Genomic DNA, 27782 nt, shown 5'->3' on the forward strand with positions numbered 1-27782 from the left:
TATAGTGGATATAGTTTGATAACACATTTAAATGTGGAACACATTATAATAAAGTGCCATGGGAAAAAAAACTATGCATCATGGTTAAAGAAAATTTCCAAAGAGTACCTTTCTCTCTGGGCTTCCATTACTTGATATCAAGACATTTTTCCAGCCTTGCTCTCTGGCATGGTTGATGCGACTAATCTGAAAAAAGTTCATCATTTGATTGCAAATTAGTATGGAAATAAAACAAGTATACAGAGCATGCATTTTTTTTCCCCTAGACCTATCACAATATATTTGACAATATAATGTCCAAAACATGGTTGGTTTGCTGAACCCTTGCCCTGTCAATCAAATATATATTGATGTTCGCTTTTGTTAACTTGGCTGAATAATGCGCATCAGTGAGGTGAACATCAGTTACATCACACACACACGGTTTTGCGACTTTGTGTGGACTATGACTCTGAGTTCATTGTGAGGCCCACCACTTCCACTATAGCTGGAATGATGCAACACACATAGCCATCACTAGAGGGGTTTAGAGAGCCAGAATATCACTTTAGATTGCAAAACACTCCAACTAAAAACCCAACTAAAAGCCAATCTTATTTTTATGTAGTTGTGTGGACTTGGCCCCTTGTTGCTAGGCAGATTTGATGACACACACGTTTGTTTTTAAAATTTCTCTCTCAAAATTATTCTAACAAAAGACACTGTATTGCTCATATTTTGGAGACTTATTTCAGCAACATATAGTGCAGCTAAATTAAATACCATGTGTTTTTTTTAATTCACCATTGTAAGTTTTCCCCTATTTTAAAATGAAAGTGAGATGTAAGACTTGATAGCAGAATACCTTTTTTAATACAACTGTAGTATTTAGTATCCATTGTTGTTTAAAAAAAAAAAAAATATATATATACACATATATATATATATATATATATATATATATATATATATATATATGTCTACTTTCCCCTTTTTTGTGACATAATTGAATTGTGAATTTGATTTTGAATATCCCTCCAATCATGATTGGAGAGAATTGGTTCTGCATCTACAGTGCCGTGAAAAACTATTTGCCCCCTCAAGATTTCATTTTTTTGGGTTTTTTTGGTTTTTTTTTTTGGGGGGGGGGGGAATAAATCTCAAACACAAAGGTTTAAAATCATGAAACCAATTTTAATATAACTCAGAGACAACCCAAAGAAATACAAAATGCATTTGTCAAATGACATCTTAATTTATTATAACTCTATGCTCCTAGTTGTCACAATACTGCTCCATTTGCTTCATAACTACAAGGCTTCTAATGACAATTCTTTCTGGGAAAAAATATGTGATCCGCACCTGAAACAGAAATCAGAAATGAAGAAATGTACTGGCATCCACACTGAAAATTGTTTTGTGTTATATAAACAGTAAAAGTATGACAATTCTGCTGTGCTATATACATAGCAAAAACAATCTTGTAAAAAATGTATCCTAATTCTAGTGAAAATATTTTACTCCACTTACTATTAATCATTTTGCCATTTTACACCTAAGTTTTCTGAAAAGAAAGATCTTAGTCTCTCTCTTATGTTTTATGAAGAGAAGTTAAACCTTTCTTAAAATAAGTACAGTAACTATTTTTCCAACAAGAAATAATGAGAACCAATTCACTGAGTAAGATTTTGTGTCTTTTCAGTGACTTCAACTCACGGTTTTTGACAAATTATTTTCAGGGAGGTTCTAAAGAGACATGGTAACAGAATTATAGACACACTACTGCGATATCCTCTTGACAGTAGTACAGAACTGCCAACATCAAAGTTAAATACAAAATCACTGGAAAAAAAACATCTAAATGTCCAGATTTTTTAAATCATGGCAAGCTGTATTCGAACAAAAATAAGTCTGAATACTCTTCAATTGCACAAAACTATTACAGTAAACCCTCTCTACTTTGCGCATCACCTATACTGGATTCAGTGCATTGCGAATATCTGAGCCCCCACCCCCCCCCAAAAAAGAAAAAAAAAATTGCCGGATCACTGCGTACCAATGCGCCATGACATGGACCAATGAAGCCAAAAATAAATAAATGAAACAACTTGCATACGTTAGTTCAGTACTGTAGCGGGAAGCCGTCTTGATAGGGTATAATGCGGCATCCCCATTTAAACAACAAGGACCGATGAATCAAATAAATAAATAAATAAACCCATTTACCCCTACTTGGAGGTTTTTTACTTTTCAGGGATGGTTCTCTAACCACGAAAAACAAGGGATTACTGAACTGTAAAATCAGTCGTTCAGGTAAGCCTTTATCCTTTTAGGCCTCCTTCTTAAATTACTTTTTTAAAGCCCAGTTATCCCATGTTAATGTTTAAGAAAATGTAAATATCGGGAAAATATAACCCAAGTGGATGTTAAAATGCTCTTGGTCCAAATTATGTACTTGAAATTTATACTTCTATTGCAGAGACTGTGATATCTACTAAAGATGACAGCTTGGAATAATCCCAACTTTTGCATGATTCCTTACGCACATAAGAATTGTTGACCGCATATCATTGGTATTTTCCCAGATATTGTTGTCAAAGATTCTAAAAGAGTAGCTTTTAGGGGGAGGTCTTACAAATTCAGGCATCTATAGATTAAGTTGAATTTACTGTGCAGCCCCAAACATCACATTTTACACATTATTATTTTCAGCCAAATCCAACCAGGATTTCCTGAGATACAGTATATCATCACTAGTGAAATTTTGCAATTATGTTACAAAATGTCTGTTAACATGGCAATCAACCTGATGTTTTCAAGTTTTTATTTTTTTATAGAACATTATGGGTTCATATATAATGTAAAAATTTCAATGTTACCTTTATTATGTCCCGGTTGAAATGTACCTGCTACTCTGGTCTCGTCTTCTTTTTTTCATCTGTAGAGTAATATCAAAAGGACGAATTTCAAACTGCTGATAATAAGGCAAAGATATCATTCTCAAAATCTCTTTTTACATTGATCGACACACCAACTTCTCTATTTTCTGATACTGATTTATTTTTTGTGATGTATCTAAGGACACGTTTATTAACAATTGAAAGATTGTTAAAAAAAAAAACTTAAACTCGCACATTTAGCGTGTTTTACGTCCTCAGAATGAAAGTGGGGGAAAAAAATAGAAAGGTTTGGTGACGTTAGCAAGTTTCATTCTGCCTGAAAATCCCACGGACAATTAAGAACTATCAAATATGTCTTACCTCAATTAGATGTAAGTTGTTTTCATTCGTTTTTCTTCCAGATCGCCACATAAATAGCTTTTCACAAGCTTCGTCGGTTCTGCAGCAAGCTTGATTGTGTTTTAGACGATGCATTCACTTCCACCAAGGAAATTCAGAGCACCGCAAACCTCATGTTGAAGGGAAATTTAGATAATTCGACGGTTGAGATTCAAAAATATTACCTCAGGCAAAACAAACATATATAGTTGACACCAACATCACCAACTTGAACAATCGTTCATTTTAGTATAAATAAACATGGTGACTTACATGTCAATCCATGTAGTTCTGTAACTTCCGTACTAATTAAAAGCAACGTCTCATGCAGGTGCATTCCCCTCCCCCACAAGTGTCTACCAACTTCCAAAAGCAGTCACAGCAACTCTTCCCTCCCCCACTTTGGTTTGATGACTGCACAGAAACTAACCAACAGGTTGCATGTAACAGAAATATAGTTTGAGCAATGTACTGAACCTCACAGTTTAGCGTCACCCTCATGTGATAAAAAAAATAAAAATAACTCTTTAAGTAGTCATATGAATTCCCGAGAATTTTAGTTCAACATTTGAAATCACTCTGCATCATTTAATTAAAAGCAGGATTGTTAACTGTATAGCATACATCCACTGTGGTATGACTGATTGTCGTGCTTAGTACCTTTTTTATTTATTATTATTTTTTTTATTTCCAACATTCTACAGTCCTCGAGTCTGAGCTGAAAAGGGGAAAATATTGTTTGGTCAATCTGCTGCTTCCACCTCATAAATTATTGCCCCCACTCCCCACCCCCACCGCACAGTATAACTTTGTATTCCATACCATTTAAATAAATAAAACCTTATTGCTTTGCATCAATGTTAAGCTTAAAATACATTAAAGTGAACACTGTTTATGTATATAAAGTATATCACAGATCTCAAGCTGATCTATTCTACCTACAAAGGTAAAACTAAGATATTTAGCTTGCTACTAAGTAGTTTTATTTTAAGTATGAGAATTTATGCTACAGGTGGAGCAGCTGTAATCCGCTGGCCTCACAGTTCTGAGAACCGTGGTTCAGATCCTGGCGTCGCCCTGTGTGGAGTCTGCATGTTCTCTCCGTGCCTGCGTGGCTTTTCTCTGGGCATTACAGTTTCCTCACACATCCCAAAAACATGCATTATAGTAATTGGACAGGTGTGATTATGAATGCGATTGTTGGGTGTGTCAATGTTTCCTGCGATTGGCTGGAAACCAATTCAGCGTGTACCCTGCCTCCTGCCCAATGGCAGCTGGAATAGGCTCCAGCACTCCCGTGACCCTTGTGAGGATAAGTAGTGAAGAAAATGGATGGATGGATGGATGGATGGATGGATGGATATTGCTACATAGCATTAGCGGTTCAGCCATCAGACAACCTAAGCAGCAATTATTCAATTAATCTATAATGATTTTAAATATTGACCGTGAGTAGTGTTATTTACAATTTCAGTCTGCATCAATTAGTTTGCAATGGTCTTGAGAGACCCATTTTCTCTTACATATGAAATGTGTCTTGACTTACACCTTGGCAAGGAGACCTTTTTGTAGGCCATCATTTAAGACTGAACCAACTAATATTCATTTGCACTGACAAGGGGCTGCATTGCTGTTTGTGATTATTGGTGGATTTTAGGTGTTGTATTGGGTTTACATGCTTTTTTGCACCTCCTTTTCTTTATGCGTTTAATACCTTTTGCCTGCGTCATTTTACATTATGATACACAACTTCTGGTCTTATTCTACTTTCTTTGCATGTATGGATTACTTGGGTTGTTCCAAACGGGTAAAAAAAAAAAAAAAAAAAAATCTCAGGTCAATAGCACCCTTAGTAGTATATTTTGTGAAGAAAATTGTCACTTTTAATATTTCTTTCAGATGTCTTTCTTTCTCTAAACCCTCGTTTATCTTCCTTTTGGGTTTAGGTGATAGATGGAAGCCATTTTGTGGCAGCCTGTGGTGGCTCGAAGGGTGTTATGAGCTGCTTGGAGGGAGTCCCAGGGAGTTGGCTTCAGGTTGGGAGTCCACACAGGCGCTGCGTAGTTCAGGATCCATCTTCCGATGGCCTTATGCATCGTCAGGATGGTCTCCTTAATCTGGCCCCACTTGGTGCCGGCAAAGCGTATTGAGTTTGGAGCGCATGATTTTTATGTGTTCATGTAAAAGTCAACGAGGGATCGAAGGTGACTCCAAGGATTTTTGGATTACGGATGGTAGGAATCCGATTGCCTCCGATTTGGATGTTCAGTCTCATTGTCTGTTCGGCGTTCCAGGTGGTGAACAGCTTCTTGAAGCCATACTGGTGACTGGCAGTTGTCAGCGACTCGCTCATGGCGGGGAGGATTAGAAGCTCAAGCGTCTTGGCCAGCGGAGACAACGGACTGATTGGTCGATAGAACTTGCCGTCAGCTGGTTTGGGAAGTGGCATGACACAGCCGTGTTTTCATATGGTTGAAATGTCCAGGGTGGCCAATGAAATTTTGGAGATGTCTGTGAGGTATTGGATAGCCTTCGGTCCAAGGTGGTTCATCATCACCGGGCATATGCCATCAGGCCCCAGTGTCTTGGAGTTTTTGGACGCTTTGATGGCCGCTCGGACTTCCGGTGTTGTGAAGCGAGGATGGTTTTCGCACGGCATTCCATGGAGGGAGTGCAACGTATATCGAATGGAACGGTTGGAAGGTGGATGTTCAACGAATTGTCGATTGAAACTTTGACATGCGTCTCAGTCGTTTTTTGATTGGACCCAGTTAAATTCGATGGCAGCTTTGTCTGGCCGTTTGGTTGGATTGCTCAAGGTTCTGATGGTAGGCCGGAGCTTTTTAGGCCTCTGGAGGCTGGATTTTTCAATTTGTTCAATCCACTGATTTTGCTGGTGCTTGGACACCAGACGGTTAATCTGGCATTTGATGTTGGGAAGTCGAGCATCGGGTGGGTCCGCTTGCCGGATGGTCTCATGTTCATCGGCAAGAAAGGCTGTTGAGGCAGGGTAGTTTAGGCGGACCTTTGGTCTATGGCTGGAAGGAACGTATCGTTTGGCCGCTTGATTCACCATGGTACGGAAAATGTTTTTCACCGGAAAGGGGCATCTTCCCGGCTGGCTTCGATGAAAGCCATAAAATCATCCCATTTCGCCTTTTTTAAAGTTGAGGTAGGTACGTTTTTCGAATTCATCTGATCTTTCCAGCGTGATCATTATAGGGAGATGATGACAGGCTAGCGAAGTCTTGATTGACCACAAGCAGTTGGCTAAGAGGTCGGAGCTAGCGAGACTAATGTCGAGGGAGCTAACGGAGTGTGCCGTGAGTCGAGTGGCAGAGTCGTTGAGAATTCCGAACATTGATGAGTCGATTTCATCAGGAAGGTTGTCTCCACGACTGTCACTGGGGAGGTGGGGGTCCCACACCGGGTAGTGACTCTCGCCAAGGACCAGGTTGTGGTCGCCGGCGAGTAGGTGGCCGATTGGTGCGGAGAAGCCAGCCGGACAGGAAGATGCCGACGGGACGTAATAGTTGAAAATAGCTACTTTGAACAACCCGGACAGCCAGACATTGTTGATCGATAACGGGAATGTTTGTGGGAGGTGGGTGGACGACACGATAGTTCACGCTACGATGGATGATAAAGGCCAGGCCTCCTCCAGGATTCTGGTTGCGGTCGTTTCGTAGAATGGTATAGTCGCTGATCTTGTGTAAATTTGACCGCTGAGTTCGCTTGGTTTCTTGGACAGAGGCAAAGAGGATCTCGTTCCACGACATATAGTCTCTATTTCCGTGCCTTGGACGCTAGTTCGTTGCAGTTTAACTGCAGGATGCGGAAGGCAGATGGAACTTGTCGAGGCTTAGTTTGGCAGTTTGCATCTGGTTGTAGATGAGTGGTGCAACATGGCATTATGTAGCGGTCAGTCCAGTTCCGACTTGAGCTTAATTTCGAGCATCGAGTGAGGTGGCACCAACCGTTGCACTTGGTCTAGTGAACAGACGTCATGTTTCAATGAATCGATTTTGAGCAGACGCAGCAGAGACAGGACAGGCCTGGGATTGACCTCAATGGCAGCTCCTATTAGCAGGATGCGGAACAGCTTGGCCGGCGTGGGCCATTCCGGAGGCCAAAAAAAAAAGAAAAAGACTTTGGGTGACTCCAGGGGTGGATAGGCGTGGTGTAGGCACATAGATCCATCACGAATGAGCACCATAAACCAATACATCAAGTCTCCTGGAGACACCCAACCTCCTAGCACTATCACCAACTTGATCGTGTGCTCAGACGTTACGCGCTCCCATGAGTTGAGCTCACCCGTGTGGTGTTATAGTTTCGAGAGAATAACAACTACATTACCCAGCATGCTCAGTAGCTGGATATGTAGTATATAGAAGATACGTTATGGTGATGGTTAACGGTACATAGTTGACAACTTGTGAGTAAAGAATGAATCCTTGAAATAAGTCTCGTCTATTTGTTATACAAGATAGCAAGACAACACAACACGCAGCTACCAAAGCGCTGACTGCAATACGAACCACTTGTTAGTGTGCAGCAAGGTTGAACTACAGACCAGAAGAACCTGTCACTCAAAGAGAGCTGACTGACCACACATCAACACCAGGAACACGCAAAACCCAACTAAGGCAGAAGAGTTTGCCACAGCTCTGGAAAAGTGTCTACCAGGCTGGCAGAGCAACAAAGCCCAGGAAAGATGGGAATACTTGACATTGTGTACACCTCAGCAATGTTGGCGTTTGGAAAGCAAACAAAAACTCAACATACTGGTTTAAAACTTAAAACTGTGGATATAAGACCTGCAGTTGAAGCTAAGAAGGCTGGGACTGCCTTCTGTCTGAAACTGTCATGGTGCTGCCGGTCCAGCCTTGGTTGTGCGGGTCCCTGCGCGGGTGCGCTGACCAGGAGGCACAGACTTGCGCCTCACACTGGCTTATTGGCCCCGGTGTATATAGGACCCTGGGGACAACTGGTCCTTCGCCAGATCGTTGCAACCCATGCCCCGTTCCTGCACTCCCGTATCTCTGATCGTGAACCCGTGTGTACCGAACCTCCGCCTGTTCTCCGACCGACCCCGTAAGCCTGACTCCTTTGACACTTCCGCCTTCTTTGATCCATCTCCCGTATACCGACTCCTGTCTGCCCGTGGACCTGCTCTCTACGCCCAATGTCCTGACTACCGCTGCTAAACCTGCCTGTCTGCCAGATCCCCGACCTTGGAGCAAAAAACGTTTTTCCCGAATTACCTCTGTGTCTCCCGAGTCCAGCATTTGGATCCTCTTTCCGTATCGATGGGTTGTGACAGAAACTGTCTATAATTTTAGCCACAGTAAACAGAACCTGCTGACCCGATGGGAAGCCCGCAGAAAAGTCTCGCAGGTTGGCCGTAGGTGTGCCAATGTCAATTGCCTCCAGCTCTGCTCAAATGTCCAGACTCCAGCTGACACTGCCAACATCAAAGAGATGTATGACAGCGTCAAGCAGCCATTTTTGCCAATACAAATGAAAACAGCATCTCTAAAATCCTCTTCCAGTAACATCCTCAAATACTGACCAAAACAAATGGAACATTGGGTTGAGAATTATTCCCACCTCTACACTAGGGAGCCCATTGTTTCAGAAGATGCCCTCAATGCTGTTGATCGTCTGCCTATGCTAGAGGAGTTGGACAGCGAACCAATCCTCGAAGAACTGCAAGACAACATGGACTCCCTCACCACTGGTAAAGCCACAGGGAAAGACACTATCCTAGCCAAGGTCCTGATGTGCTACAAAATGCCCTGGCTGAAGAGCTGCACCATCTCCTCTGCCTGTGCTTGGAGGGTGGGGGAAGTACCACAAGACATGAGGGATGCCAACATCATCACCTAAGACAAAAACAAAGATGACATGTATGACTGTAACAACTACCGTGGCAGCTCCCTCTTGACCATTGTTGGGAATCTGTTTGTTACAGTTGGTCTGAAGAGTCTCGAGGTACTTGCAAAGAAAATCTACCCCGAATCTCAGTATGGTTTGCGTCCCAACAGATTCATCATCGATGTGGTCTTCTCCCTCAGACAGCTGCAGGAGAAATGCAAAGAGCAAACACTGGCACTCTTTGTACCTTCATAAACCAGATGAAGGCCTTACAGTCAGCAGGGATGGTATCTTCAAGACCCTGCCAAAAATATGGTCCCCACCTGGGCTGCTATTAATCATTAAATTCTTCCACAATTACATGAATGTATGACTATTGTCGTCTTCGAAAGCTTAATCTCGGAGTTTTAAGATCAAGAGCGGTGTGAAACAGGGCTGTGTCCTTGTTCCAACACAGTTCCGAATATTTTTTTGGTGTCCTGTTGAAGCACGCCTTTGGATAAGCCACTTAGGGCATCTATATTTGAACTAGATCAGACAGCAAACTCTATAACTTCTCTCGGCTCAAGGCCAAATCCAAGGTCCAGCAGAAATGTCTCCATGATCATCTTTTTGTGGACGACGCAACAATCACGACCCACACAGCGGAAGAGCTTCAATTGCTCATGGAGTGCCTCATCTACACACACGAGGCTTTTGGGTTGACAATCAGCCGTAAGAAAACACAAGTCATGGAGCAGGATATAGGCTCTCCACCCGAAATTAGACTCTCTAACAAAGCAATGTTGTTCACGACTTTGAATATCTAGGTCCTACCATCTCTGACTCTCTCTCTAGACCCAGGGATAGAGAGATGCATCTGCAAAGCTGTTACTACAATGGCTAGACACAAAAGAGAGCTTGGAGAAACACCAAGTTGACAGAGCACACTCAAGTCCAAGCCTGTGTCGTGAGCACTCTCCTCTATAGAAGAGAGGCAGAGAATGACAACCAAACAGGAGCACAAGCTTAGTGCCTTCCACATGTTCTGTCTCCAAAGACATCCTGCGCATCACCTCCCAAGACAAGGTAACAAACACCAGTGTAATGGATGGAGCCATGGTTCACAGCATGTACAATCTGCCTAAGCAGAAGCGCATGGAGGACAGAGGAATTCTAAAGCCCACCCCTCAGCCAGGCCCAAACTCTGCTTCAAGGATGTCTTCAAGAGAGACCTGAAACCTGAAATTAACTTAGACACCTGGGAGGCCACTGCCACTGACCTTTTAGACTTAGGAAGGTCACACACAATCGTAATTCAGAACACTAACCAAGCATAATGTGTTGATGAACATTCTCACCCTCTTTCGAAATACGTTAATGAGATATTGGAAATTAAGTCTCAAAATGGGGCCTTATGGGAGTGCCCTTTCACACGTAGGAAGGTCATACATCTTTGAAATTTGGAACCCTCACTGCGCGTAACGTGGATGCACAGCATCAAATTTTAGTCCCTTGCTCAATGCGTTCATGAACTATTGGAAATTACCCATCAAAATTGGGCCCAGTTGAGATGACCTTTTATACTTGGGAAGGTCACAGGCATTTGAAATCCAAACCCCTGGCCACGCATGATATGTCGATGCACAGTCTCAGATTACAACTCTCTAACTGAATGTGTTCATGCGATTTTGGGAATTAAGTGTAAAAATAGGGGCTAGTGGCTAGTTAGCGGCGATCTTTTAGAAGGTCTCAGACATTCTGAGCTTGCCACTCTCCGCATCACTGTTGTTTCAATGGAAAGTCTCCAATTTCAACCCTTAAACTCAATGTCTTTGTGAGGTATGAGAAGTTAAGCATGAAAATGTGGCCTGGTGCTTATTGGGGGTACCTTTCAAACTCAGGAAGGTTGCATGAGTTTGAAAAAATGCCACACTTGCTGTGCATGGTGTGTGGATGTGAAGTCTCAAATTCCAGCCATCTTGCTCAATCCGTTCATGAGCAACTGGGAATTACATGTCAATATACGGCATAGACAGTGACCTTTCATACTAGGCAAGGTCACACGCGTTCGCAATTCGGAACATTAATCGTGCATGATGTGTCGATGCACAATCTCCATTTTCAGGCCTCTCGCTCAATGCATTCATAAAATATTGAGAATTACGCTTAAAAAGCAGGCCTAGTGACGTAGACCTTCATACTTAGCCAGGTCACATACATTCGCAATTTGGAACATTAATTGTGGATGATGTGTCAATGCACAGTCTCCATTTTCAGGCCTCTCGCTCAATGCGTTCATGAGGTATTGAGAATTACGCTTAAAAAAAGGCCTGAGTGCCGGTGACCTTTCATAGTGGTGACCTTTCACACTTGACAAGGTCACACGTGTTTGCCATTCGGAACACTCATTGCGCATGATATGTCGATGCACAATCTCAATTTTCTGGCCTCTCACTCGATGCGTTCATGAGATATTGAGAATTACGCTTAAAAAAATGGGCCTAGTGATGTTGACCTTCATACTTGGCAAGGTCACACGCATTTGAAATTCGGAACACTAATCGTGCTTGATTTGTCGATGCACAATCTCAATTTTATGGCCTCTATCTCAATACGCTCATGAGCTCTTGATAATTCGGCTAAAAAAAAGGCCTTAGTGCCGGTGACCTTTCATGGCGGTGACCTTTCATAATTGGCAAAGTCACACGCGTTTGCAATCCGGAACACTCAATGCGCATGATGTGTCGATGCACAATCTCAATTTTCTGGCCTCTAGCTCAATGCGTACATAAGATATTGAGAATTACGCTTAAAAAAAAAATCGGTACAGATAGCTACCCAAAACAAAAATATCACAATATGTCACAAATAATACTGTGTAAAAAATAAAAGTGCAAATGAGAAAAGTGGAGAAGTGTCAACACCTTTGTCCTCTCTCATCAGAGGTCCTGTTACAAGCAAGTTCATACAGAAGTATTACTGAACCACCTTTTTTTTTTCTTATACTTTAAAAGCCTTTACGATCATAGTGCATCTCCATTTTATTCCAGGCTAACTCAAAGGTGTCTTACTTTTAATAGGAGCTACAGCATCCATGACATTTTACATTTCCTTGTTTGTGATACAGCTGTGGTCTGCATAAAATTTAGCGCTGGGCCTCTTATTTTAGTATGTTTAACTTCGACACACAGGGTGGCTGAATATTTGAGAGAATCTGTAATTCAAATTAAAGAACACAAACAATTATATCATAATAATTTTAATTTAAAAGAACACAAACGCAAAGAACACAAATGGCTAAGTCTTTAATGTTAACAGATAAATTGGGAACATTCTTAGAGATTACTAGGTCTAATATGTGACTTTGAAAGAGGGTTGTGGTTTTTCCGTCTATCTATCTATCTATATTGTATTTAATGACTCATATTTGCAATATTATTATATAGTAATATTATATTAAGTAATAAATCAGTAATATGACTATAAGATAAGTTATATTACTTGTCAAATGCTTTATTTACAGCTTTTATTCAGTTGAAATGTGCTGTCTGCCTCATTTCCTCATTGTGCAGCATCATTTGACCCCTCCGTACAGGGCACTTAACCACGCCTCCTGAAGTGACGTCACGCCACGTGCGCTGACGTAAGACAAACAGTAAAAATGGCAAATACAATACAATACATTCTGAACTGAGACAGACTCCATGCTTCTGATTTCATTCAAATCAACGGTATATTATAGATTCAAAATACAATACATTCTTAACTGAGAGAGATGCCATGCTTCTGATTTCATTCAGTCATTCACACGTAGCAATGTTATGCTAGCGAGAAAGTCTCATTCATTTATACGAGACGTGTATTCAAAATCAAATTTAGGGCATATCTTCGTGCAAACACAGTCTGGTTAACTTTTGGCCGCGAGCCAGCAAGAAATCGATACGTTTGTGCAGTCCGATCATCGCTAAATATCGCTCAACAAAGAATAAGTGTGGCAATCGTTCACACGTAGCAATGTTATGCTAGCGGAGAACGTCTCATTCATTTATACGAGACGTGTATTAAAAATCAAATTTAGGTCATATCTTCGTGCAAACACAGTCTGGTTAAGCTTCGGCCGCGACCCAGCAAGAAATCGATACGTTTGTGCAGTCCGATCATCGCTAAATATCGCTCAACAAAGAATAAGTGTGTCAATCGTTCACACGTAGCAATGTTATGCTAGCGGAGAACGTGTCATTCATTTATACAAGACCTGTATTAAAAATCAAATTTAGGGCATATCTTCGTGCAAACACAGTCTGGTTAAGCTTCAGCCGCGAGCCAGCAAGAAATCAATATGTTTGTGCAGTCCGATCATCGCTAAATATCGCTCAACAAAGAATAAGTGTGTCAATCGTTCACACGCAGCAGTGTTATGCTAGCGAAGAACTTCGAATTCCTTTATACGAGACATGTATTGAAAATCAAATATAAGGCATACCTTCGTGCAAACGTGTTCCGGTTGATATTAGATGGTTTTAGTTGATGATGCGGTCTTCCACAAAGTTTGATCCATCGAAGGCATTCTTCGTACTGGGTCTTCGGTTTTGGAAAGGGTACAAATCGAACTCCACCAACTAGCCTTTTAGGATACCTGTCGTCACTATTACAAAGTCCGAGACTACACCTCTTAAATCATATTTTTTGTTAAATAACCCAAATACGCGATAAAACGCTAACTAAACCTATACTGGACCATTCAATGTTGTCTGAGAAAATGGCGGGAGCAAAAACTGGCTTTGGTTTATGCAGATCTCTGGCCTCTGATTGGTCAGGGGTCAATTCTATGGGGCTTTGAGGTCACATGACTGAAACAGCCAATCAGAAAATTCCCTTGCCTTGACCAATCAGAAAATTGGATTAAATTTTCGCCTCTAGTACCCACAAGTGCCACAGGGGACATGTGTGTACTCATAGGTTCTGAGGTTTCTAGCTCCCTGAGGACATTCTTTGAAACTTTTACAGAACATTTATTAGGACTAATGGAGCTAATTTAAGCATTATCTTTGTGAGGACCATCCAAAATGTCCTCACAAAGCGGAATGTCCTCACAAAAAACGTGTTTTGCCAAGGGTTGGTCCACACAAGGATAGCAATACAAGTGCACACACACACACACACACACACACACACACACACACACACACACACACACAACACACACACACACAGGTCCTCTGGCATTCCAGGAGGCCACTAATAGCTAATAAAACAACCGTCAAAATTGTTGCTGTGATCTGCAACAATGAAAATTTATCAAGTCCAGAAAAACTATTGTGTCCAATTTATTCAACAATAAATTGATATAGTAATTATCGTGACAGGCCTTTCATAATACTTACTTTGCTCTGGTTTCAAAAGTAAAATATAGGAGACATCCATTCATTTTCCAAACTGCTTATGTTCATGAGGATCGCAGGCATGCTGGAGCCAAACCCAGCTGATTCAGGGCGAGGGGTAGGGTCCTCCCTCAATTCATCACCAGCCAATCACAGGGTACATATAAACAACCATTTGCACTCATTTACACCTACGGGCAATTTAGAGTCTTCAATTCACCTACCACACATGTTTTGAGAATGTGGAAGGAAACTAGAGTACATAGATAAAAACCCACACAGGCATGGGGAGAACATGCAACCTCCGAGCGGTGATTTGAACCAGAGTCCCCAGAACTGTGAAGCAGATGTGCCACCAAGACAGACACATATAGTATCTAAACTTTATATTTTATAGCAATTATAGTTCTCTACGTAGCAAACATTTGTGTACGAGTGCTCACCTGCTCTTTGTGCTGCTTTTCTTTATCAATCAGATCCATCCTTCTTTTTTTGATCACCTCCTGCCATACAGTATAAGAAAAAAATAATTTTAGTCAGAAAAAGACATCAAATCGGGAGAAGTGTTCTGAGTATCACCTTAAAAAGAAAAAAGGTATGTTACCTAAAAATAATAAGCATTGCAAATTAAATCTAAAGGTAAATATTTTCGTGGCTCTCTGAGCATTGTACCTGTATTCGCAGCTCTTCCTCCCCTTGATTTACTCTTCTGTGGATGGATCCAGGAGCCTGAGCATATAACACAGGATATCAGAAAATTCCAAACACGTAGGATGCAAAGCATGATTCAACAGTCAAGTGTGCAGTTCAGGCATCAAAGCAACTTACTAACCGGTTTTTGTTTAACAGCAGGCTTCCTGTCAGCAGTTTTCTTTGTTACAGAAACCTTCGTCGCAGTTAAGGGCACTCCGTATTTGCATGCTGGTGTGGTAATCTTGCCTGTAGAATATGGTGTGGAACCATGAGCAGGACACTTGCTAAGCACCAATAATAACAAATCAAACAATTGATGATGATGCTTTTTGCCCGATTTTACAAAATGTATAACTAGTCATACTTTCAGTAAATTGAAGTGAGGCAAAGGGGGAAAAAAAAAAAACTGTAAAAGAATCAATTCAAAGACATTTCCTTACGTGGCGAGATTAAGTATTTAAATCCGGATTTAACAGATAACCAATAACTGAAGAAATAATTAATCCCAAAAATGCACTTTAAATGCTAATAACATGCTCCTAGCATGTTTTGTGGCACGAGTCCTCTTTGGTGTTGTATATTTAATTTTTATAATTTGCAGGGGTAGGGGAGAAAGTAATGTAACCCCTCACTTCAATGACGTTTGCCTTGCTATCTGCAAGATTAGTTTGTGGAATTTATTAATTTTAGTGGAATTAGGTGGCACTGTGGCACAGCTGTAGAGCGTTGACCTCAAAGTTTGAGGTCCAGGGTTTAATCCCGGGTCCATCTGTGTGGAGTATGCATGCTGCGTGGGTTTTCTCCGGGCACTCTGGTTTCTTCACACATCCCAAAAAAATGCAACATTAATTGGACACTCTAAATTGCCCCGAGGTGTGATTGTGGGAGCGACTGTTCTCTTTCTCCAAGTGCCGTGCGATTGGCTAGAAACCAGCTGAAGGTGTAACCTGCCTCCTGCCCATTGACCGCTCGGACAGGCTCCAGCACTGCCGCGACCATTGTTACGATAAGCGGGGAATAAAATGGACGGAGAGAGAAGGAAGGGTTGAAGAGGCAAGTGTGAAGGACCAGGCAGTGGCAATGATTAGTAAGGGGGAAGTCAGAAAGGCACTATAAAGGATGAAAAATGGAAAGGCAGTTGGTCCTGATGTCATACCGGTGGAGGTATGGAAGCAATTCGGAGATGGCTGGGGAGTTTTTGACCAACTTATTCAACAGAATACTAGCGGGCGAAAAGATGCCTGAAGAATGGAGGAAAAGTGTTCTAGTTCCCATTTTTAAGAACAAAGGGGATGTTCACAGCTGTGGGAATTATAGAGGAATAAAGTTGATGAGCCACACAATGAAGTTATGGGAAAGAGTACTGGAAGCTAAACTCAGGACAGAAGTAAGTATCTGCGAGCAACAGTATGGTTTCATGCCTAGAAAGAGTACCACAGATGCATTATTTGCCTTGACGATGCAAGTGGAAAAGTACAGAGAAGGTCAGAAGGAGCGACATTGTGTCTTTGTGGATCTAGAGAAAGCCTATGACAGAGTACCAAGAGAGGAACTGTGGTACTGCATGCGTAATTCTGGTGTGGCAGAGAAGTATCTTAAAATAGTACAGGACATGTATGATGGCAGCAGAACAATGGTGAGGTGTGCGTTAGATATGACAGAAGAATTTAAGGTGGAGGTGCGACTACATCAGTGATCAGCTCTGAGGCCCTTCCTGTTTGCAGTGGTAATGGATAGACTGACAGATGAGGTTAGACTGGAATCCCCTTGGACCATGATGTTCACCAATGATATTGTGATATGCATTGAAAGCAGGGAGCATGCAGAGGAACAATTAGAAAGATGGAGGCACGTACTGGAGAGGAATGAAGATTAGCCGAAGTAAAACAGAAACATGTGTGTGAATGAGAAAGGTGGAGGGGGGAGAGTGAGGCTACAGGGAGAAGGAATAGCGAGGGTAGAGGACTTCAAATATTTAGGGTCAACAATACAGAGCAATGGTGAGTGTGGTAAGGAAGTGAAGAAACAGGTCCAAGCAGGTTGGAACAGCTGGCGAAAGGTGTCTGGTGTGTTATGTGACAGAAGAGTCTCTGCTAGGATGAAGGGCAAAGTTTACAAAACAGTGGTGAGGCCGGCCATGATGTACGGATTAGAGACGGTGGCACTGAAGAAACAACAGGAAGCAGAACTGGAGGTAGTACAAATGAAGATGTTGAGGTTATCGCTTGGCGTGAACAGGCTGGAAGTGATTAGAAATGAGCTCATTAGAGGAACAGCCAAAGTTGGATGTTTTGGAGACAAGGTTCAAGAGCAGACTTCGATGGTTTGGACATGTTCAGATGCGAGAGAGTGCGTATATTGGTAGAACGGTGTTGAGGATGGAGCTGCCAGGCAAAAGAGCGAGAAGAAAACCAAAGGAAAGGTTGAGGGGTGTTGTTCGGGAGGACATGAGGGCAGTTGGGGTTAGAGAGGAAGATGCAGAAGATAGGCTAAAATGGAAAAAGATGACACGCTGTGGTGACCCCTAACGGGACAAGCCGAAAGGAAAAGATGAAGAATCCTTTACATTATGTACAGGGCAGCATGGTAGAAAAGGTGGAAAGCGTTGGCCTCACAGTTCTGAGGTCCCCGGTTCAAACCCGGCCCTGCCCATGTGGGGTTTGGATGTTCGCCCCGGCCATGCGTGGGTTTTCTCCGGGCACTTCGGTTTCCTCCCACATCCTAAAAACATGTAACATTGATTGGACACTCTAAATTGACCCTCGGTGTGATTGTGAGTGCGACTGTTGTCTGTCTCCATGTGCCCTGTAATTGGCTGGCAACCAGTTCAGTGCGTACCCTGCCTCCTGCCCGTTGACAGCTGGGAAAGGCTCCAGCTCTCCCCGCGACCCTTGTGAGGATAAGCGGTTAAGAAAATGGATGGACATTATGTACACTTTAAACATTTTTGTAAAAGGTAAATTAAATTAATTTTTTATTACTCTTTACATTACATACACTTTGAATGCTTTTGGCAGCGCGGAAAGGGGGTATATCGGGGGGCTTGGAATGGATGGATTATTTACATGTAAAATGGGGTTCTACTTGCGAAAAATTCAAGTTACGAAATGACTTCTGGAATGGAAATACCAATGTAATACCCTACATAAGCAGCTGTTTGCTTACCTAGTGATCCCTGATGCGCACCTACTTTATGCTGCTTGTAAATAAAACGATGATGGAATTCTTGAGCAATCTCCTAAATGAAAAAAGAAGAATGTTGTCTGGTCTAAAAACTATCAAGCTTACATGAATTCAGACTTGACATGCTTAACTTTACCTGTGGTTTGAGGAACCTTTGGATTCTGCAAGAAAGGAAAGGTTTGTCCAGTATACAGCTGACTGATGGTCTTTCTCTGGGGTTGTGTTTAAAAAGTTGTGCCAAAAGAGAATGCAGTTCTTGGGAGTAATGAAGAGACACAGGATGATATGAGCCACGGATGATCTTCAGAACAAGGTTCTTCATATTTCCAGCCTCAAACTAAAGAGATACACATTCATAACACGGTTAAAATTGTCTCACAAGTACCTACTCTTCCTATTGAATACTCTCATTGTTAGGCTACTTACTGCATGCTTTAGGGTGCACATTTCATATAAGACACAGCCCAGAGCCCAAACATCACTATACAGGGTGGCAAAAGAGAGCATAAGGAAGATAAAGGAGGAAAGACTAAAATTACATTCAGAGTACATCTACAGTGAGTGCCATGAAAAAGTATTTTCCTGATTTCTATTTTTCTTTCCCATATCAATCACAAAAAAGTTTCAAATCACTAAACCAATTTTAATATCACTCAGAGACAACCCAAGGAAATACATGCAGTTTTCAAATGAGAATTCAAGTAATTTAAGCACAAAAATAACAACAAAATATTTCTGACCCTATGTGAAAAGGCAATTGTACACCCTATTAAATCAGGAGGGAGCAAAAACCTTTTCAAAGCAGTGCACATGCATTCAGTATTACAGCAGTACTTAATTGCCAGTTGCGACACACCCTCACATCCTGCTGGTCCAATCAGTATTAATATTAGTAAGATATTTTGCAGACTATTGCATGATTTGTCACTTTAAACTGCTCCCTTTGCACAGTCATTCCACTGGTATATAACAGGAACTGCGAACAGGTAAAGGCACTCTGTACAAGCTTAGCACAATGTGGGACATTGATACACTCTTGTCTTCTACCTTGTTCTAAATGAAGACTTTACATCTTACACATCTGTGACTCTTATAAGGAATAGTTTCTATAAACAGAAATGTCTCTTGTTCTTTATTCTTTTTCCTTTGTTGTTCTTTGTTCTGATTGTTTTACCAGGGCAGCAACAACTTGCCAGAGAAAAAAATCCTTGGGTGTTTTTACACACTTGGCCAATAAATCTGATTCTGATTTTTCTCCTCACCCAGTCCCGTCTCTGACCCCATCACTCCCATCCTCCAAAACATCCACTGGCTCACACATACTGCATCCAGTTCGACTTACTTCTACTCCTGCTCAAAGTCCTTCATAATCCGGCCACTTAGAAGATCACTTACCAGAATCCCCCCCACACCGCTCATGTCAAAAACATATTGAACAGGAATTCCAGTTCAGTATTTTAAAAAGTGTATGTTTCTGCTACCAATAAAGAAGACAACATGTAACAATGATTCATTACCTTTTGTTGTTATATGGTTTATTTTCACAGATCTCTGGTGAAAGGTAATAAGGGGTTCCAATGCATGTTCTTGCTAGCTCTAATGTGCTGGAAAAAAGTTACAGGAAAGAAAAATGAACTTTTATGTTTTATTATGACCAAATATTGTCTTAATTTTCTTGAGCTCTCAAACCTGTTAAGCACCCTTGCGATCCCAAAGTCACCAAGTTGCACAGTCCCATCTTTTGTCAAAAATATGTTCTATAAAAAGCCAGCATTATTGCGATTATATTTAATAGAGAGTCAATGCAGATGACAATATATAGTTGTGTGTTACATTGGCACCTGTGATTTAATGTCCCTATGAAGGATTTTTCTATCATGGATGTGCTTCAATGCCAAACAAATCTGCACAAACCAATCCAGGATCTAGAAGGAAAACATTTTTTAGGGATATTCAAGCTCTTATTTTCCATTATCCATTTTCTCTCACTTTTATATAAAACAACACTTGATCTGTCCTAAATATTCATGAGAATATTCAGATTTTGTATCTTACTTGCTCCTCTGAGAAATACATTCCTCTCTGAGAATTGATCTTCTTAAAGAGGTCTCCACCTTCACAGTAGTCCATAACAATATACAGACACCCCGACTCTATAAAGTCATATGGCATAGGAAAATAATATACATTTAATAATGCATGATTGATTCATATTTGCAGTCAGTATATCAACTCTGGCATACCTTCAAAAGACTCCTTATATTGAACAATGTTTGGATGATTCATGTTTGCAAGAACTGCAATTTCTTTCCGTGATTCTTGTCTCTCTTTATCTGACATCTAGTAATGCACGTTATGGACAGATATAATGTGAAATGTACATTAACATTGAAATGGGGAAGCTAGATGAATTGAGTGTCTTACCCCAGAAATGCTGACCTCCTTGATGACATATTGGTGTCCATCTTTCTTGGCTTTGACAAGGAAAGCCTTTCCAAATAAACCTTCCCCAATTTTCGTCACCCTTTCATACTTGTCCATTTTAATGGCATCATTGGCATGTCATGCTGGTTCTGCAAATACACTAAGGAACAAATATCAATTAATTCATCTTCTGTTACACTTATCCTCACTAGAGTCGCAGGCGTGCTGGACCCTATCCCAGCAATCTTCGGATGGGAGACATGGGAACACCCTGAAATGGTCGCCAGCCAATCGCAGGGAAAACAAGTAAACCATCTGCACTCACATTCGCACCTACTGCCAATTTGGAGTCTTCAATTAACCTACTCGACATGTTTTAGAGCTGTGGGAGGAAACCGGAGTGTCCTTACAAAACCCACGCTGCCACCAGAAGAACATGCTCACTCCCACACAGGCGGCGTCGGGATTTGAACCCAGACTCTCAGAACTGTGAGGCAGTTGCGCTAACCGTTCCTTCATTAACAAATATCCATGTTGTTAACACGAACCCATGGGCTTAGAGTTTTGAATACGAGTGGTTCAGTGTGGAATAATGGAATTTTGTTTAAGTTTCGCCCTGTAAATGCACAATGGTTATAGCAAGACGGCTAACAATCGGCCTAAAAATTCACGAGAATGGAGGGAAAGACACCCTCAGATGTAAAGCCCCAGCACACGAACACAACCTTATTAAATGTGCAAATACGTCTCGATTGAACTGTATCAGAACAAAGTTACATAGCTAATATTTGGCTTACCATTACTATTTTATCGAATAGACATCGTCCATTTCGATTCTTCTGCATCATTTGAGTTCAATTTAGCGGCCAGTCAATGGCTTCAATCTTATTGGTCATTGTCAACTCTGGCGATAAATTACTGGTTCATATGACTGTCCGTCATTTTTCTTTGTCAAATAACATACTACTTCCCACCCACACAACATGGCCGTTTCTGGGAAGAATCTCCATAGCAACCAAAAACCGAAGAAAAATATTTTTTGCAAAGCCAGAGGATATTTTCAGATTTCAACTGAATACATTTAACTTGAAATTATGTAATACATCTGGACGACCTATTGCTTCATCAGAAAACGGACAGCCCATTTCGATGTATTGACACTTTTAAATTGTGTGCATTGGTTATATTTTTTAGCAGGGAAAATTTAATATTTTTTTAAAAATCTGCTCTTGTGCATTTTCAATATAATTTCGCCAAGAAGCTCAGACCAATAAAAAAAACCACCTGAATGTAAATCTGCAGGTGAAAGTATAAGACAAAGGTCCTTCCAAATCCAAACAAGACAACATTAGGCAAAGGCCCTGTCAATATATGACAAATATATTTAATAAATTATTGATTTAACTGAGTTTTAACAAGACACATATCTTGCATGTCAGTTACCAACAATTTTCTATATACTATATTTATTCTTAAAATTAAAAATTCATCCATTGCGGCCTTCCCAGTTATCATGCATACAGGTACAGTACCTATGCACTGTAAGTCCATACTGTCTGCAGTGTATTTCAGCTTTATGCGCATGAAACGGTCAATTGTTGGAATAAAATTTAATGGTCATCATCATGTTTTAAATCCTCATTACAATGAGTCTGCAACAAGCCTCATGTTATGCTAAAAATAAATACAAATGGCAATTTTCCAAGGAAATAATTGAGAATTTCTGTGCAATACATGCTGATACATTCTAGCCACGCCGATATACTGTATTACTTAACATACATACAACTTTCATCACCTGAAATTATAAATTATATTGCATCTGATGTTAAAGAAAAAAAAAACATTCAAAGAAATTTAAAGACAATTTGGTTGTTAATGAAAAATATTTCTAGAAAAGAAAAAAAAAAAAAACATATATATATATATAATATATATATATATATATATATATATATATATATATATATATATGCGTTGCCGCACAGTTCTAGGGCCCGGGTTCAATGCCAACCTTCCCTGTGTGGCGTTTGCATGTTCTCCTCCTGTGTGGGTTTCCTCCAGGCACACTGGTTGTCCTCCCACATCACGAAAGCATACAACATTAATTGGACACTCTAAATTATTATTGTGAGTGTGTCTGTTTGTCTCTATGTGTCCTGCGATTGCCAGGCAACCAGTTCAGGATAAGCGGCTAAGAAAAGAGATAGATAGATAGATAGATAGATAGATAGATAGATAGATAGATAGATAGATAGATAGATAGATAGATAGATAGATAGATAGATAGATAGATAGATAGATAGATAGATAGATAGATAGATAGATAGATAGATAGATAGATAGATAGATAGATAGATAGATGATAGATAGATAGATAGATAGATAGATAGATAGATAGATAGATAGATAGATAGATAGATAGATAGATAGATAGATAGATAGATAGATAGATAGATAGATAGATAGGAGAAGAAAAACTACAAGTACTGCAAGCACATATTTCAGTCTGGTAGGTTGTCAAGAAACTCCTCAATTTCTGTACACATTCGGTTTCTATTCCTTTGCCTAATTTTCTTTAGAATTTGGATGCTGTTTACACGATGTACAGATGGATGCTGTATTGCTGCTGCCCTCATGTAATATTCTATTGACTTGTAGCTCTGCTTCTGAATGAGGTGTAAATATTTTGCATAATAGCTATAAACCATCTGCCTGTCTCCAGGTTCCTGATCACTCTGGTATAGTAGTTCCTCAAATATCTCATCAGCTTTAGCTTGGTTGTGAGTTGACTTTACATATATGTTGGCAAGAGTTATTTTTCTTTTGAGTGAAGATTGATGATAAAGAGCAATAACTTCTTTATAAAGACTGATTGCCTTGTCAATCAAGATTTGTTGCAGCGAAATGTCTCTGTATAAAAAGATTTTCTTTTTGTAGCAGATTGCAGCACACCGCTTCAGATAACGTTCTCCTGGATGTCTTTCAAGTGCTTCCTCTGCCAAGTCAAGAGCTTCATCAATTGATAAATAAACTCTGTACAGTTTAAGCAATGGTTTAATACCACTGTAGCTGCTGACAGGGTTTTTCAAAATCTTCTTTGCCAATTGGCAGGCTTCACCTTCAATTCTCCTTCCTCCAGCAGCGCAAGCTGCCAGGTAAATTGTTGAAAGGTACAAATTTTTTGGGTCGTGTTTCAGAGCTATTTTAATTTTCTCAAAGGTGTTCACATCTAGTTGTGTTTTATAAAGCTTACAAGTGCTCACTATTGCTAAGACATGACTTGTGTGCCACTCAATCATGTCCGGCTGCATCCTGATGGCTCTCTGAAAATATTCCACCGCCGGGAGGGCATATTCTTTTCCAAATTTCATCAGAGCCCAGGCCTTTTCAGCACAGATCTCTGGGTGGAGTTCCCCATGACATGGAGAAGGATATTCATTCAGAAGGATATCAACCTTTGACAGGTAAGTTTGACTTTCTGCCCGTTTTCCCATTTGGTAGTGCAGCCAAGCCAAGTTCCCATAGTTGACCACTAGCCAAGGGCCCTCCTCTGGGATAGTATTTCTCATCTGACGCAAAGCCTCCGCAGCCCTGCTGAAGAAATGCAGGGCATCTTTAGTGATTCCAAGTTGGTAATGTATGTAACCCTGTAAATTGTAAATATGTCCCAGCCAGCTGTATCCCTCCACAGTGCCAATGTCTTCCAACTTATCCCTGAGAAGAAACAGTTTGGATCTATGGGGGTTCAAGTTCCATGTGAAGTGACACTGGAGGCTCTCCAGGTTGGCCTTCAGTGTATTTTGACTCCAAACAGCACTGAAATAGAAAGATGACCATGTTGAAAAATAAAGAAAAAATAATAAAATGCAAATAATTAAATAATAGAAAGGAATTTGAATGAAAGACAAAATAAAACAAGATAAGTGATAAGAGGATGAGGACAGTCAAAACAGTACGCATAGCAGTTGAAGTAAAAAACATCCACTGTATAACATTTTTTTAAAGCAAAAGTAGTGGAGGGTCAACATTCACAGACAGCACCGATAATATGAATAATAACAAAGGTGGAAGGAACTCACCTCATCATGGAGCAGGAACCTATTTTTTTCAGTAATACTTCTTCTCTTTATGGAGCTCGTTTGTTGGTTTGGGTGCGGAACCAGAATCAGTTTAACTTTTATGGTGCAATAAAACATTAAACGTGGAGATTGTTTTTGGACTTTGTGTGCTTGTGTAAACATGATGTACACGAATACTGTACAGTCCTGTGAAAAAGTATTTATCCCCAGTGTCAAATTGTCTCTTTTTTGGCGTAGTTTCCCTACTTTAATGTTTAAGATCATCACACAAATGTGAATATAAGACAATGACAGCACATGTAAACAAAATGCAGTTTTAACTGTAATTTTGTCACAGTTGTGTTTTTTGAAGGCACGGAAGGCAAGGCAAAACATGGAGGACCCAAGTGTAGGGATGCATGGCAGAAGTCTCAACCTAAAAAAATGCAAATGAGGAACATTGAAAAAGAAAGCTCAACGGAACAGATCCCAGACATTCCCCAAAAGTTAAAAAAGAAAAAAAGTCAATCACAGGGTCTCTATATAAAGGGGCCTGGAGAAAGGTTTGGAATGTCCCCTAAGGGTCAAACTGATGGCTGTCTAGGCATCTAAGGTGAGGTGCTTGGCTGGGCATTTCAAGAGGTTAGGAAGGATGTCAAGTACCAGGGTCTTTACAGGTCATCCAAGTGAATGTCCATGATGCTGACCTCTGTGGCAAATCAAGGACCAGGCAACAGGGTTGGGTGAAAGCCACTGGATGAACATCCAGTCCCATGAAAAAGATTTTCCCCCTTCTAAAATTGTATATATGAGAGTTGATATTTTGCTTTGTTTTCCCACTTTCAAATAAACTTTCAAATAAACAAAACCAAAGTAAACCCAAATTTCAGTTTTAAATGGTGTGATAGTGATAATGTGAGTGGCACAGTGACACAGCTGTACAGCGTTGGTCTCAAAGTTCTGAGGACCGGGTTTCAAATCTCAGCCCCATCTGTATGAGAGTTTGCACGTTCTCCCTTTGCCTGCGTGGTTTTCTTCAGGCATTCTGTTTTCCTCCCACATCCCCAAAACATGCAATATTAATTGGGGAGTCTAAAATGCCCCTCTGTGTTATTGTGAGTGCCACTGTTGTCTGTCTCCATGTGCCCTGCGATTGGCAAGCAACCTGTTCAGGGTGTGACCTGCCTCCAACCTAATGACAGCTGGGATTGGCTTCGACACTCCAGCGACCCTTGTGAGGATAAGCGGCTCAGAAAATGGATGGATGGATTGAATTTGTCTTTTCTTATTATAATGTTTGAATTCAAACATTTTAAGGGGAATATAATTGAATCATTTATGGAATCAACTGTATTTTACAAAAAATATGTTATAACCACAGTTTCCAAATGTATGAATATTTTTTCCAATTGGACAATAAACGTACATTAGTTAAACCACATCAACCAATTTGTAGCGCCTAACTGGTACTGTTCACAGTTGAATTACACTTAACGTGACTGTGTATTAGTTCCGAGTTTGCACGTGTTTGCGTTGAACCAGTAAACATGGAGAAAAGACAGCGTCATATGACATCACTGATTCTGCGACAGAACTCTAAGCGTTTAGTATGTTGTCGAATTATAGTAGCGATTTGCTTGATCTGATTGTTTTCCTGGTTAAGAGTTACAAATGGTAGTACAAAGTTTACTTTGCCATACGGTAAAACATATATTATACATATGGTGTGTATGAATCGGCCATTGTTCTCCTGCATTGATTGGTGGTGGCTACACTTTTGTGTGAAACGTCTTCAATTAAACGTATTACTGGTATTTTGTCAATTTGCAGACGAGGATGTAAATGGATGTGCGAGACTCGGAGAAAGACAGAAGTCCAAGAGTCGAAGCGGAATGGATACTTGGACTCCCAACCCCCGAGCTAAGCCATTTATACCTCGCCAACAAAGAAGCTTGTATCTCACTTATAAATACAAACTATTTAATAAGAGGACTATTCGTCGTTTCTGTCAGGTGAGACAAATGTTTCAATGATAATGTACCTGTATTAGATTTGTATTTACAAAAACAAAGCATGCCATGTGGTTCTAGTATCACTACTGTCCTTGTCAGCTGTGCCAACTCCGCCACATGACTATTTTGGTTGGTAAAATCTATTTAGAAGAATATTGACATTTATTGAAACCAAGGACCGCACGAATTGTAATTGTGTTTCCTTTTCTAAATAAATGTGTGATATTGGGATTTAGGAATATTTATTATGCCGCTCCCCTTTGCCCATGATCTTTGGTTTGCTGTGATTATATCGTGATGTTAACCAATATTACAGTCCACAATTGCCTTTTTTTGCGTTGTAGATTGATTCAAATGCAGCATTACATACATTACAATTTGTAGTGTTTTTAATTTTTTTAACATTTTCACCAATTGTTTAGGGTCTTTTTACTTTCTTCCACTTTTTTAGTTTTGACTGATCCTGTTGAGCTGGTTGGTCATACAGGATTGTGGCTCTGCATGCCTTTTATTCTGGACTGGCATTTCTGTCCAACATGAACGTTTGAAAAAAATTACTAGTACATATGTTGTTGAGAGTATAGTTATTGGGAATGCAGTTAGACCGAATATAATTTTGGAGGTGAAAGACATGCATAAAAGTGAGAATAGAGATGCTTCATTTTAAAGCATAACAACTTCCTGATGTACAGAGACTTGAATAGCAGTTTGTACTTCGTCCAAGTTTTATTTTAGCATCTCATAATTTATTGCCCCTCTTTCGTCTTTTGGTTGTCAGTTTTCTTCAGGTATTTCTCCCTGTTTGCAAATACTGTGCAATACCACCAGTTTTGCAAGGTATTTGAGTGGATCAAGGTCTTTTTTTTTTTTTTTTTAAATACCACTTATCATCTTCAGAATCAGATTCAA

The 27782-nt window shown here is 40.4% G+C and overlaps 3 protein-coding genes and 1 long non-coding RNA gene across 20 annotated transcripts in view; 1 reads left to right on the forward strand and 3 right to left on the reverse strand.

Moving 5' to 3' along the window:
• nek1 (NIMA-related kinase 1) overlaps positions 1-21756 on the reverse strand; it is a 135955-nt gene extending 114199 nt beyond the window's left edge. For 10 of the 12 annotated variants that reach the window (XM_061825661.1, XM_061825659.1, XM_061825660.1 and 7 more), the window contains exons 1-14: positions 21598-21756; positions 20801-20960; positions 20620-20716; positions 20432-20529; positions 20218-20301; positions 20066-20133; positions 19894-19980; positions 18803-18857; positions 18513-18713; positions 18359-18431; positions 15333-15439; positions 15173-15229; positions 14944-15003; positions 109-186 (exon numbers count right to left, since the gene is read on the reverse strand). In XM_061825661.1, coding sequence (XP_061681645.1) covers positions 109-186; positions 14944-15003; positions 15173-15229; positions 15333-15439; positions 18359-18431; positions 18513-18713; positions 18803-18857; positions 19894-19980; positions 20066-20133; positions 20218-20301; positions 20432-20529; positions 20620-20716; positions 20801-20917 — 1182 coding nt within the window. In that variant the 5' untranslated portion in view covers positions 20918-20960; positions 21598-21756. The remainder of the gene's footprint in view (positions 1-108; positions 187-14943; positions 15004-15172; positions 15230-15332; positions 15440-18358; positions 18432-18512; positions 18714-18802; positions 18858-19893; positions 19981-20065; positions 20134-20217; positions 20302-20431; positions 20530-20619; positions 20717-20800; positions 20961-21597) is intronic. The other 2 variants (XM_061825657.1, XM_061825663.1) reach the window with 2 other exon arrangements.
• LOC133503754 (uncharacterized) lies at positions 1001-3436 on the reverse strand. Its single transcript, XR_009795827.1, has 3 exons — positions 3240-3436; positions 2859-2917; positions 1001-1341 (listed from the first exon to the last, which is right to left on the reverse strand). It is a non-coding gene; the product is annotated as an uncharacterized LOC133503754 (long non-coding RNA).
• A 1548-nt stretch (positions 21757-23304) lies between the features above and the next one.
• On the reverse strand, positions 23305-24919 carry LOC133503549 (interferon-induced protein with tetratricopeptide repeats 1-like). Its single transcript, XM_061825259.1, has 2 exons — positions 24883-24919; positions 23305-24619 (listed from the first exon to the last, which is right to left on the reverse strand). The coding sequence occupies exons 1-2, from the start codon at positions 24888-24890 to the stop codon at positions 23305-23307; spliced, it is 1323 nt and encodes a 440-aa protein (XP_061681243.1). The 5' UTR covers positions 24891-24919.
• A 1402-nt stretch (positions 24920-26321) lies between these two features.
• The window catches only part of pomgnt1 (protein O-linked mannose N-acetylglucosaminyltransferase 1 (beta 1,2-)), a 170302-nt gene continuing 168841 nt past the window's right edge, over positions 26322-27782 (forward strand). For 4 of the 6 annotated variants that reach the window (XM_061825101.1, XM_061825105.1, XM_061825100.1 and 1 more), the window contains exons 1-2: positions 26429-26585; positions 26692-26873. In XM_061825101.1, the coding sequence (XP_061681085.1) occupies positions 26754-26873 (120 nt within the window). In that variant the 5' untranslated portion in view covers positions 26429-26585; positions 26692-26753. Of the gene's footprint in view, positions 26586-26691; positions 26874-27782 lie in introns of all 6 variants that reach the window. The other 2 variants (XM_061825104.1, XM_061825103.1) reach the window with 2 other exon arrangements.

This window comes from Syngnathoides biaculeatus, chromosome 7, assembly GCF_019802595.1.
Source record: "Syngnathoides biaculeatus isolate LvHL_M chromosome 7, ASM1980259v1, whole genome shotgun sequence".
Taxonomy (NCBI): Eukaryota; Metazoa; Chordata; class Actinopteri; order Syngnathiformes; family Syngnathidae; genus Syngnathoides; species Syngnathoides biaculeatus.